General features: G+C 38.9%; 1 protein-coding gene across 8 annotated transcripts in view; it reads left to right on the plus strand.

Annotated features, from left to right (window-relative positions):
• Positions 1-13,668, plus strand: part of smtnb (smoothelin b) — a 54,721-nt gene that overhangs the window by 3,187 nt on the left and 37,866 nt on the right. For 5 of the 8 annotated variants that reach the window (XM_053480625.1, XM_053480623.1, XM_053480629.1 and 2 more), the window contains exons 2-5: positions 8,914-9,071; positions 9,581-9,659; positions 12,974-13,052; positions 13,133-13,212. In XM_053480625.1, the coding sequence (XP_053336600.1) occupies positions 8,914-9,071; positions 9,581-9,659; positions 12,974-13,052; positions 13,133-13,212 (396 nt within the window). The remainder of the gene's footprint in view (positions 1-8,913; positions 9,072-9,580; positions 9,660-12,973; positions 13,053-13,132; positions 13,213-13,668) is intronic. The other 3 variants (XM_053480632.1, XM_053480624.1, XM_053480627.1) reach the window with 2 other exon arrangements.

Raw genomic sequence — 13,668 nt, forward strand, 5'->3', positions numbered from 1 at the left:
GTGCATGACCGTTAAAGTCAAAACAATGAATCTTGAGCAACTTAAGCATGAGCAAGTTGTAAATGAGTGCAGAGAGAAGCTGATTACAGCTGAGGTGCTGTATGGAGTATGATGATGATGATGATGGTTTGAATATCACTTAATTCCAATACTAATTATAATATTAATTGAGTTGTTAATAGTTAAACTTCTCATTGTAATCTGAACATCCAATGATTCATTTAGAAGGAAGCTGTTTGTCTTTACGAGAATGTGTTAAATCACATTTTGTACTCAGACACTTTTTGCCTTTTCCTCTCCATGTGAGTCAGACCGAGGCGTGTAAATGTCGGGCTTTGGATGACTCACACAACATATTCGGTGTGTCAGAGTCAGTGTATTTTATTTATTTATTTTTAAATGTCACAATTCATAAATCCAGTTTTAGTACAGGCATCATTATCATTACTGTTGTGTATATGTTTTTTGTTTATATATTATATGTATTTGACTGCAAATGCTGAAACAGTTTTGGCTGCATCGACACAAGCTCCCAAATACTATTAAATTATTTACATTCAGTGTACACACAGCTTTTGGTCAAATACAGTACTGTAAAAAAAAGTCTTGAGCCCCCACCTCATTTCTTTATATTTTTCTTTAAAAGAGTCAAATCCTAAACTACACATCCTTGTATTCTAATGTAGAGGATCAGTTCTCCAGCCAAAGGTTCAAGGATTCTTTATTGTCATACCAGCACACTTCCATGTTATGGTGCGAAATTAGGACCCAGGTCCCGTTTAAGCCACATAGATAATGTAGATAGCCATATAGAGTAATATAAATATAAGGATGTATATACTGTATGTATATACATGAATATAAATAAGAGCAGTCAGATATATTATGCAAGAATTAAGACGTAAACTATACATAGTATATTGCACATTTTTAAAAACTGTATTGTACATTTTGGACTTATAGGGCTATATATTACACAAAAAATATAGAGCTATATTGTAATTAAAATACTATCCATTGTTCGCAGTTTGTGTTTGATGGGAGAGGACCTACAGAGCATGGCTAGAGTTTAGCAGTCTAATTGCCTCAGGGTAGAAGCTGTTTTTAAGGCCTGGTGGTCTTGCACTAAAGGCTTCTCAGCCTTCTGCCTGAGGGAAGGGGTTGCAATAGAGCATATGCAGGGTGTGTGGAGTCCTTAATAATGCGGAGGGCTCTTCCTCTGTATCTTGCAGTGTACAGTTCAGTAATAGAGGGGAGCCTGCTCCCCACTGTCCTCTGTGCAGCCTTAACAACCCTCTGCAGGGCTTTCCCCTCAGCTGTGGTGCTATTCACACAGTGATGTAGGACCTGATGATACTTTCTACAGCTCCTCCATAGAAACTTTTCAGAACCAGGCCCCCAAGCCTAGCTTGTTTTAGCTTCCTGAGGAAGTAGAGTCGCCGGTGGGCCTTTTTAATCAGGCCCGAGGTGTTGACGCTCCAAGTTAAGTCCTTAGCTATATGGACGCCTAGATACTTAAAGCTGGAGACCACTTCCACAGCAGCTTCATCAATATGTAGGGGGAGAGGAGTTCGCTTGTCCTTTCTGAAGTCCACCACCATCTCTTTAGTCTTTTTTACATTGATGCAGAGGTTATTTTCTCTACACCACTGTACCAGTTGTTCCACCTCTTTTCTGTAATAGTATTTATCATTGTCAGTGATGCGTCCCACTAATGCTGTGTCGTCTGCGAATTTAGGTATATATGGCAGCTGGAATGTCTCGTCGTACAGTCATACGTCAGTAAAGTGAACGGAAGTTGGCTCAGCACGCAACCTTGATGATAACAGATGATCAGACTGGTAATTAGTATACAGTTGATGCTGAATGCTGAGTAGTTGGAACAGATGGGGGGGGAAATGAGGTGGCTGCTGATGTTGTTGCATAAACAGCCAATGTTCAAATTATATCTTTAGGCATTTTGCACTAAAACATTTGTTCCTGTTTTTTTACTTTAATCAACGTAATTTAATACTTTAAAGGTGTAAATATGTAATTCATAGCGATTTTTAAAATGTATTTATTTATAAACTATCCTAATGGATTAAAGGTCAGAGAACTAAAACTGGATGCCGATGAAGTCATGTTAAATCACTCTTCAGCAGCATCTGCATCACTGATGTTAGGAGGAGGCTGGAAGAGGACGGCACCTTCAGAACTAGAAGCAGTCTCAACCCGTACCAGATCTCTCTTGTACCCACGTCTCAACACCACCTACCTTACTTGCAGATGTGACATGTAAATGGATCCGCCAAGCAGGAAGTGGAGAAGAAAGCACTCAGCTCCTTTCCGAGACTGCACGGACCCATTGGTTCAGATATATAGATGTAAAGATGAAGATTAAAGTATTGGCCTTCACAGTTCAATTAACACTAATATCAATTGACAGCAAGGCCTTCCTGGACTGTGCAGTTCTTATATGGACTGATAAGAAACTTATGGAAAAATGAAAATCTACAGAAAAGCCACACACAGAGCAATGCTTGCGGTTTGAAAACATCTCCACATCCACTGAAGCTAAAAAGAAAGAACACAACGATCAAGGCCTGCGGATATCCTAAGTAGGCTTTTAACGAAATTGCTTCCAGGTTTAACAGAAGGATGACCAAGAGAGCTGAGACCCAGCCCCAACAGAGTAACTTTATTATCCTGTGTGTGGCTGGAGTGTCGGAGAAGCAAAAAAGGATTTTTGAAAAACACTACATACCAGTTCACGTCAACCCCACTAAGATATGTGTATGTGTGGTGCAGTGAAGGATGTTCAGAGCAATAACCTGGGAAGACAAAACATCTACATAGGAGGATGTGCCATTTCAGGACCATAGTCAGCAATGTACCTTCACCTGAAGGACAAACGACAGACATTTGCAGACAATAATGTCCAATGTCTTGGAGAGAAAGGATAGATCATCTTAACGACTCTCCCTAATCTCTCTCTCCCTCACTTATTATCTAATGACTCTCCCGCCTACCCTCATCTTTTCCATTGTTCACCTAATGAGCATTTTCAGACAGGGATAGACCTGTTTGAAAATGACCCCGGAGGATAGAAACACGCGGAACTTACCAACTCCCTCAGACTTAAGAAGCTACTAGTAGTGAAGCATATCTATCTAAGAAGAAAGTCAAGGGGACATGATTCAACTTCTAGATAATAGACTAAAGATATGTTGTACATATCAATTTCTTATGTTAGTCAAATAAATTAAGTTCAATTTCAAATAAAAAAATCTGTCCATCAGCACCAGAAATTCACCATTTAGACAACATTGACCCACAATACAGCCTCCTTCGACATCCTTCGAGTCCATCTTCAGCCAAACATTGTTGAACGGTCTGTCGACTTATTGTGTGTAAGCCTGGAATACCGCCAGCAGTGGTGTGCCAGCATTTTCTGTCTGATTTGTTATGCCTTGGCATTGTCACTCTTGGCCTCCCAGACAATTAGCGGTGGAACCAGTTGTTCAGAATCTTTTCCATAGCCTGGAAAAGAGATTCATGGGAACTTCACACCATCTGGTGACATCTGAAGCGTTCTTTTGTGTGTAAATGTGTTTCTTTATTTGTGTGTGTATGTGTGTGTGTGTGATTGGTAAAAACATACACACACAAAATAAATATAAATGTGTTTTGTTTAATAAATGTGTTATGTTTTGTCAGTACTCATCATTGCTGTCACTGTTATTATTTCTTTTCCAATAATCTGGCTGTTTGTTCCACATGAATAACCAATCTATTTTTTCATTCATTAATCATATTATAACACGCCTGTTTACTTTCCATAACTGGTTGTTTTTAGGTGGAGTGCTTGCTCAGGGCTCTTTCAGCCTCTTTGTTCCTTTTAGCACATACAGCAGCTACTGGAAAATGTCCTGCAGAGATCTTTTTGAAAAGGCCAGTGTGACATTTCATCCCACGTACAGGGTCAATCAGTCACAGTACACACTCTGCAACATTGCAGGAACAGAAATAAAAGATGGTATAGTCATGATATGCCCATTTATCATCGAAGAAAGAAAACCAGAGGATAACTAAAGTGCGACAACAGCAGCCTCATATCTAAGACGCATAATTTCATGCGTAATACAAGTTTCCACTCTGACATGTGCACTTTTCCTAGGGGCTGTTAGAATGTACAGTACTAATGGAGGATGCAGTTCGGGAGATCTCTGAACGTTTATTAATGTAGTAAGATTTGGATTGTATGTGGTGCAAAAATCTCTCTAAAAAAATTAAGTTAGATGTGTGTGATTCAGTTTGATTTCTAAACATCAAGTTATCTCAAATAACTTGGTCGCATGCATATATCTTGAACGTTAAACAAGTACATTTTGTAAATGAAACCCCAGGTGATTTACCCTTGATCACTTAAATCATTTCATCTGGTTTAAGGTATGAGGAGCCGGAGACGTGATGAACCTGCCATGACGCTAAACACGTTGATTTAGCCTTTAACCTGAGCTTTGCAAATGCCAATTTCGGCAGTGGCACGAAGGTATTTTAATATTTTCCAGAAACCCATCAAGCCACAAATATAAGCACCTGGAGTTTGCACCAGGCACAACTGGAACTTTGATTAATGCAGAGTTTCACAGATGAGTTTCCAGATTTTCAGGTGCAAATCTGCGGCAAAAACGTGAACACACGCATTCAAGTCCGCACACACACTTTGGGAATCTAGTTTTGGCCAGATGTTCTCAGGGTCCCAGTAAGCTTCTGGGACACTTTGGAAAGAAATTCTGATGGGAATTAAAATGGGGTCATTGCTAGATTGTTCATGGTTAGTTTTGGATTCCGGACAAAATCTGGTTTTATGGTTAAATTTCTGATGGTCTGCTTTAGTGTGGTATATGACTGGATTAACTTGGTGGTTATTTGTATGTGGAATCTTCATCATCCAGTAAGAGATCACTGAATTGCAGTTCATGTGTCTTTCCAGGAACAAAGTCTGTTCCAGGAACTAAGTAACAGCACTGTTATAAAGCTATTGGAGTGTTTTTAGCTGTTCATATGAGTCTATGTAACTATGTAATAAATGTTAATTAATTTTATGTACATTATTGTGCAAAAATCTTGAGCCAGCCCTCATTTCTTCATATTGAAGTAGTTAAATTAATTTATAGAACAATGGGCCCTAAACATACTATTGAAAAATTGGTTGTTTATGTAGCAATCCGAGCAGCAACCTCATTCCCCCTCTCGTCTGATCCAAGCACTCAGCATTCAGCATCATCAGTATACTAATCACCAGCCTGATCATCTGTCATCATCTGCACCTGTTTCTCACTGGGTCATGCAATGCCTTGGGTTAGAGGTTTTACTTATGCTTGAGTGTTTTATGGGTTACTGTGTGGACAAACAAACAAAAATATTCAAATGAAACTGTGGAGGTACAGGAACTGGGCTAAAAACGAGATTGACACAACAGTCCTTCAGGAAGCCTGGAGAACTATTCCTCAAGACTACCTTAAAAATAATAGAAAGTCTGGTTCTTTGGTAGCAAAATATGAAGAAATAAGGGACTCAAGACTTTTGCACAGAACTGTCTGATTATTTGAGGATTCTTTTTTCTGTTTTTGATATAGTGAGGCACCTCTGACGAAAAAATCCGGTCGTACTTGATCTGCTGGCGAGAGTTTGAAATCAGACAAAGTTGCTTGATAAAAGATGATCCCACATGGGTGCAGATAGCAGCCTGGCAAATACCACAGACACCCACGCTTTCACATGTTCACCTTCTTTGTTAAAAGCCTCACCAACACAAGGGAAGGTTCTTCATTTTTTTTACACCGCGCCCGTTCCCTTGTTCTAACAGTTTCTCCTGTTTCCAAGTCTTTAAGTCTTCAAGTCCCCTGGGGTCATAAATGTCAGCCTCTCTTGGGTGACCAATATTGTATTCTTTCCAACAGTTTCCATCTGCTTAGATTTATTTTTAGTTGTTTTTTTCTCTTATTTTCCTGCTTTGCTGCGTCTTTTCCTGAATACTTTTAAGTGCATTGGAGTTGATTGAAATCAGAGTTACATAAAAGGCATTAAAAGTAGCTTTGGGATTTAAGTGCATACACACACACACACACTCACTCACATGCATACACAGTATCAGGTCTAGTTGAGTGAATGACTAAGTGATGTTATTTTTGTCTACTAACCTTTATGGACTTAGTGTAAAAATTTAGACAACATTTATGGTAGAAAAATGTGTACCAAAAGTTCCAACCTTTTTGGATAGGAATAAAGAGTTTAATTACTGAAGAGTAATTAACATTCTTTCCATACCAGCTCGGCTCTGAGCCACCGACAGGCCTGCAAACGGTTTCTTTGTGTAGTAAGGTGATATTTCTACAAATTTTATGCAACGTAATTGTTATTTCAAGAGTGCTTATAAATTTACAAGGCTACTCACGGCTTACTAACACACACACACACACAATCGCACAACCACACAACCACACTCGCGCACACAACAGTGAATAAAATAAAAAACTGGTAAAAGGTGCTGGATCTGCTTCTGTACCGTCTTCATACTTCTCAGAGGCAGAGAGTAGATGAAGGTTTTTCCAGATAACTTTCCAAGATTTGATTGATGGAAAGATGCAGATACGGACATTTCTTCGTGTACGTACACAGATCGAATCCTTTTTGAAAAGGACTTTAATTAGAAGCCTCTCAGTATTTGGGTGGGCAGTTATTGTCTTCTCACCCATATGATTTCCTCATTTGACCTAAAGAGCGCTGTATTTATAAATATGTTGACGTAAAGCAAAGGAGTAATGACTCTTTTGCAGATGAAGAAAAAAGCAACGGTATGGATTTCTCTCTCTCTTCCTTGAGCTTCAGCTCTTATCTTAAAGACATAGGGCAGAATGATGTGCCCTATGCCCTTATAAGGGCAAAATAAAGCTGTGTGAGGAGTGGACTTGCTGACTCACTGTTCACTCACATACTGGAAAGCAGTCATTCTGGGGGCATAAAAAAGTAGGAATCAGGTAAAAATGTGAGGATTTGAGCAAAAGTAACCCAAAAATGAATAACCTTAAACCTTTATCTTAATAAGCTGTTCGTAAATGTATTATTTAAAAAAAAAAAACTGATCATGTGTTTAGATCACATGGCTAAAAATTTTTACTGAAAAGTTGCTGACGTGACCACATGAAGCATAACGAGTTTGTGAAAGATTTAGTGGATAAACACGGTCAGTCAGAGCGACACTAGTCAGTCATTGACATGTCTGATGTAATGTGAAGGGCAGTTGTTTTCCTGTGGTGTAACGTGTCCTGCAGTGACAATGTCGGGACTGCAGGATATCCGAACCATATATAAACGTGTTGTATGATGCATGTGCCAGTATGTTATGGTATGGGATGTAAGCTTACCTTGTTACTGTTTTCTGATTTTGTACTTGTTTTATTTCTGAATACTCCTAGCACCATAGGTTAGTGCTGAACTGGTGTGTACGCTATTCTGACCTGAATAGTAAATTCCTCAAAACTAAACTAACCAGTACTTAATGAATGAAGTAGCAGAATGGGGTGAGTGAGTCAAGACAGAGGCGGTGCGTCACATCCAAGGCTTTTATCTCAAAACTATTAAATATTTCCGCTTTCTTTCTTATTTTGCATCTCAGCTTGTTCGGTGCAAACATCTCCCAAAAATTGGAGCTATAGTGATGTGAGAATTTAATGTGTGTGTGTATAATGTATGGAAGTTGGAATTTGGAAGTTACGTAGCCCATGATGATGATGATGACGATGATGATGAAGACTTGGCATAAGTGAATTAAGTTGCTAAGTAAACCTATTTAGGAAAATGGATTTCTGAACTAAACAATTTATTATATGCACTATAGTTCATTCTCATTTTTACAACCATGGTAGGAGCTCTGGTCAATTTGGCCAGTTTTCATGTAATTCCCCAGACAGCTTTATTTGAACCTCTATGACGTATCGATGACGTATTTCTTTACTCACTGATATTGTTGGTGTATGCGACTTGTCAGATAATATAAAATGCCATTTCACTGGATCAGTGTTTAACAGCTTTCAGCTGTAGTGTATCTCAGGGAAACAAGCTGCTGCTTGAGCTGCCTTATCAGTGCTTAGGAAGGAAGGCTGACTTCAGCTGTGTGTGCATGTGTGGAGCTGGCACTGCACCCAACAGTGACTTGACACTCAGTAACTCATATCCTATAAAAACATTTATTTTATTTTTTTTAACTGTGTGGACAGGCAATTGACTAATCGGTACTTGCTGCTCTACTGGCCTTAGTTTTTTTTTTTTTTTTTTCTTCCCTTTTTCTTTTCTTTCCTACCCTGAGACAGTGTAACAGTGTGTTGCAGTGATTTGTGCACGTACGAGTGGGTGAAAATATCAGATTACAATTGCGATATAATAGTCTGCTGACCAGTAGTAAAGTTGTTATTTTACAGGGAAAAAAAAGCTTAAGCAGTAATTCAGACATTGCTTCTTTCAAAAATACAGAACAAATAAAAAAAAATTTTCTAAGACATAAAATCATTTGGACATGATTTATACTATAGAAATGATTACTGTACAGGACAACCTTCTAGCCAACCAGAAAGAAGAATTGTGATCAGGACACAGCGGTATAAATATAGTACTATTATATTGTATATATTTTCTTTGCTTTATGCCCCAGATGTCAACTGCCCAGTTTCCTGTTCTCATCCGCCTCATTGTCCAACATGTGCAATCTGAGATGCTTTTCTGCTTTTGTCATGAGTTGCTGTAGACTTGCCTTCCAATAAACCCTGTCTGAGGGTTTGAACTGAAGCTTTTGACCTGTATCTGACTTGTTGCAGTGGTGTTGTCTAAGTGCCCGACTGATCTAACCTGTGTACTGCATGTTGTTTTCAGCTGGATGGCACCGTGGATATGACAGAGCGCCGACTCATACGGTCAGCGATTCGAGATCTGCGTCACCGTGAGATTCAAGATATGGAGGCTGCACTGACCAACAAGAGATTCAGACGGGCCCAGGAGCACAGACATGACAATAAAGAAAATCAGCATCGGTAGTAGAAATTTTTTTATTACTATAATGCTATAATAATAATAATAATATACAGCAATTTGATAAATTTCTGTTAGAAGATCAGTTATGCTGTTTTGTGCAAGCAATGAAAATTTATAAATGTATAAAAGATGTATTATCTTCTGTCTGGAAACTCCTATGAACCCAATTGCTTTCTAGATTCTGTAACAGACTGACTGTTGTTTTTTTGATGTGAATCAGTTTATTCATACACTACTTGAGAACATATTAAAGCCAAGCCTACAGTCCATCCCTTTCTCCCACATACATACAAGTATGGAGAGAATTTCACTTCTTCCACGCTCACATTTTCCATTGTTAATAGTTTTCTAAGACTGGAGTTTCTTCTTGCCAAGAAAAACTTTCTGGTATGTGTGTGTCCAACTGCTCAGTGCAGCACAAAGCTGTCAGTCACTGTGCAGTATGCAACTGTCAGTGTCTTATTCATAAATTACATTTTGTGTGTACGTGTGCATTGTTTATTTACAGGCCTGATTTGGCAGCATCCTTGGACATGCTTTCGAAGAAGCTTCAGGATGTTCAGAACATTGACGAGCTCTCTGCAATGGTAGGAACCAGGAGCAAAAATGGATCAAAAGTTTTATTTACCTATAGGCCTCAAACCAGGAATTTTAATTGTGTAGAATGACAGAACAGTCATGAGAGTAAAACTGTTTATTTAACCCTTTTTAATTTAAACCTTTAATTTACCTTTATAAAACCCTGCTACACTATTGCACTTATCCCAGCGATTTACTAGTGATTGAATACCATCAAGGTAAAAAGTTTTCTTAGTTCACTAGAGCCACGATCGGACTGACTGCTTCGCGTCTAAAACGGTGGCCTCCCAGTAACTTTATTAATGGCCTCGACATGTGGAAATAGCTTGGGGCAAAGTCAGGACTGTACGGGGACGTGGCAGTAACTCCCAGCCGAGTTTCACTCACCTGCAGGTTGTGCTGGTGAATGATTGTGTGTACAGTTCCCACAGACTGTCGTTTCTACCGCAAGTTCCCGTCACGTTATCCATTGATTTTAAATGATTAGGTTTTTCACCCACTGATTTTTCATGGGAACAAAGGGCAGAGGCCTCCTTTAAATCGATCAGGATCATCATTAACGGACATCCAGCCTCCTTTGAAACATTTGCACTATCTAAATGTTTTATTTCGGCTAAGAGCCACATCATTATACTGTTCTTGAAATCTTCTGTCAACTAGCAGTCAACTAGCTAAGCGTGTTCAATATCATACTTTGATTAAACCGATTTTACCCGTTTTCGCTTCACTTGTGATTGAGATACATGCAGTTCCCACATCTGAAGACGAGGAGACATTTTTACCGTGTACTACAGGATTTTCCCAGGCTGCCACACAATGATCTTACCACATTTTATGACATTTTCTATAAATAGTTACAGAGACAGTGTTTGGATCAGCACACTCTGTGTTTTTCTCTCTCCACCCTTAAGAAAATGTCAGCCCGAAACCTATAATTTTTTTTAGATGAACTTATAGGGTGGTCTGATATTTTCAGTTCCCTCAGGGTAGAGATGTCTGCAGTTTTCTTTTTTTTTGTTCGTTGGGGAAAACATTTTGGAGTACTATGGCATGTTTGTTTAGCCGTCGTTACGGTCATCCAGAGACTTGTACAATGATTTCATCATCAGATCCTTGGGAAAAGACTCTGACATGGCGTCAGTATGGTTGTACATCATTGCCACGCATGACTCACTGGGAAAGTAATAACGAAATAGATTTTTATTGGCAGGTACTGGTGGTGCTGCAGTCCTTTGTTAGTAACATTAGGCCAAAAGTATAACTCGGCTAACATTCAGTTAACATTTAATTCAATCCCATTTTTATTTATGTTATGAGCTTATAGAGTTTGAGTGAAACAAAACAGTTGACTTTTGTTGTTTGTTGTTGCTTATCATGCCGAAATAACTGCATGACGCTCAAATACAAATTTGGAAAGTGATCATAGATACAGTGGGTACGAAAAGTATTCAGACCCCCTTAAAGTTTTCACTCTTTGTTATATTTCAGCCATTTGCTAAAATCATTTAAGTTAATTTTTTTTCCTCGTTAATGTACACACAGCACCGAATGTTGACAGAAAAACACAGAATTGTTGATAATTTTGCAGATTTATTAAAAAAGAAAAACTGAAATATCACATGGGCCTAAGTATTCAGACCATTTGCTCAGTATTTAGTAGAAGCACCCTTTTGATCTAATAAAGCCATGAGCCTTTTGGGAAAGTTTTTCACACCTGGATTTGGGGAATCTCTGCCATTCCTCCTTAGATCCTCTCCAGTTCTGTTAGGTTGGATGGTAAATGTGGGTGGACAGCCATTTTTAGGTCTCTCCAGAGATGCCCAATTAGGTTTAAGTTAGCTGGGCCATTCAAGAATTCAGTCAGAGTTGTTGAAAAGCCACTCCCTCAATATTTTAGCTGTGTGCTACGGGTCATTGTCTTGGGGTCCTGAGCACTCTGGAGAATGTTTTCGTGCTGCCACCATCATGTTTCACTGTTGGGACTGTATTGGACAGGTGATGAGCAGTGCCTGGTTTTCTCCACACATACCGCTTAGAATTAAGGCCAAAAGTTCTGTCTTGGTCTCATCAGACCAGAGAATCTTATTTCTCACGATCTTGGAGTCCTTCAGGTGTTTTTTAATGTGTCTTTCACTGAGGAGAGGCTTCCGTCGGGCCACGCTGCCATAAAGCCCCGACTGGTGGAGGGCTGCAGTGATGGTTGACTTTCTACAACTTTCTCCCATCTCCCGACTGCATCTCTGGAGCTCAGCCACAGTGATCTTTGAGTTCTTCTTTACCTCTCTCACCAAGGCTCTTCTCCCCCGACAGCTCAGTTTGGCCAGACGGCCAGCTCTAGGAAGGATTATGGTCGTCTCAAACGTCTTCCATTTAAGGATTATGGAGGCCACTGTGCTCTTAGGAGCCTTAAGTGCAGCAGAATTTTTAATTTTTTTTGTAACTTTGGCCAGATCTGTGCCTTGCCACCATTCTGTCTCTGAGCTCTTCAGGCAGTTCCTTTGACCTTATGATTCTCATTTGCTCCGACGTTCATTGTGAGCTGTAAGGCCTTATATAGACAGGTGTGTGGCTTTTCTTATCAAGTCCAATCAGTATAATCAAACACAGCTGGACTCAAATGAAGGTGTGGAACCATCTCAAGGATGATCAGAAGAAATTTACAGCACCTGAGTTAAATATATGAGTGTCACAGCAAAGGGACTGAATACTTAGAGCCATGTGATATTTTAGTTTTTCTTTTTTAATAAATCTGCAAAAAAAAGCCAACAATTGTGTTTTTCTGTCAATATGGGGTGCTGTAGGAACATTAATAAGGGGGAAAAATGAACTTAAAAGATTTTAGCAAATGGCTGCAATATAACAAAGAGTGAAAATTTTAAGGGGGTCTGAATACTTTCCGTACCCACTGTATATGATCTTGCTCTATGGGCAGAGTCAAAACGCTGGAAGATCAGGAAAGTCTAGTTTCAGAGTACAGTAAAATGCTGCAGGAAGCTTCTCTTTATGACATTTTCTAATTATACTTTAAATTCTGTATGGTATTTAAACCACTAAAGCAAATAGACTCACTGAATTTTAAGCAAAAGAATGAAATCATAATGATAATCATAATTAATACTGTTATAGTCTAAACACTAATAGAAACTGTCCTTTAATTATTCATTGAAAAAAAAATACTGTTCGTCTAATCCACACAGTAAAAAAATTGTTCATAATGCTTTTGAGTAGCGTGTTTAGTTTGTTCATGCAACATAAGTTGGAGTCTTATTTGTCCTCGTTTTAAAACATGCTGATTTCTGTTTGTCTTTTTTTCTGTTTGTAGTTGCATAGTAGCACTGAGTACGAAGAGAGGAAGCTCATCCGTGCAGCCATTCGCAGACTGAGAGATGAGGAGATAGAGGGTAAGAGTAGGTGTTGTATGTTTAAATGGAACACAGTAGTGTCAGTGTGGGTTTGGATCTTATACCTGCCTGCTTTCAAGCAGGTGCATTAGAGAAGATTCATTTAACCGGTCATCAGATGGAGAAGCAACAAAAGCCTCAAAGAAGCTTGGACTTGGAGGTAAGTGCATAGATGTTTTCCTTTGGGGAAAGATTTATTTTTTCTGCACAAAGATTGTTGGGAGTATATAAAATAAAGAAAAGAAGACTGTGTGTAAGATCTCAGCTATTAAATCAGTTCTGTCATTTGTAGTTATTAAAATTGTTGTAGGGATCAAATATCTTGTGAAAGCTAAAAATATTTGGAGCATTTCAGTATTATAGGTGTTTGATGGCATTGTTAAATACCTAAGATTCATTTAAACAAGGAAGCAAATGAAGCACTATACAACTGACACAAGGTGCTTTTAGGAATGAATACTGTAAGTGAAAAACTCTAGGTGAGAATTATGCCAAATTATTAATAAATGTCATCTTTATTGGTCTAATTGTTTATCGCTCATAACAGTGATGCAGCAGGCAGGGTTTGGCCTCACAGCTACAGGGTCCCCAGATCAATCACGAGCTTGTAGTGTGT

This window comes from Clarias gariepinus, chromosome 21 (assembly GCF_024256425.1).
Source record: "Clarias gariepinus isolate MV-2021 ecotype Netherlands chromosome 21, CGAR_prim_01v2, whole genome shotgun sequence".
NCBI lineage: Eukaryota > Metazoa > Chordata > Actinopteri > Siluriformes > Clariidae > Clarias > Clarias gariepinus.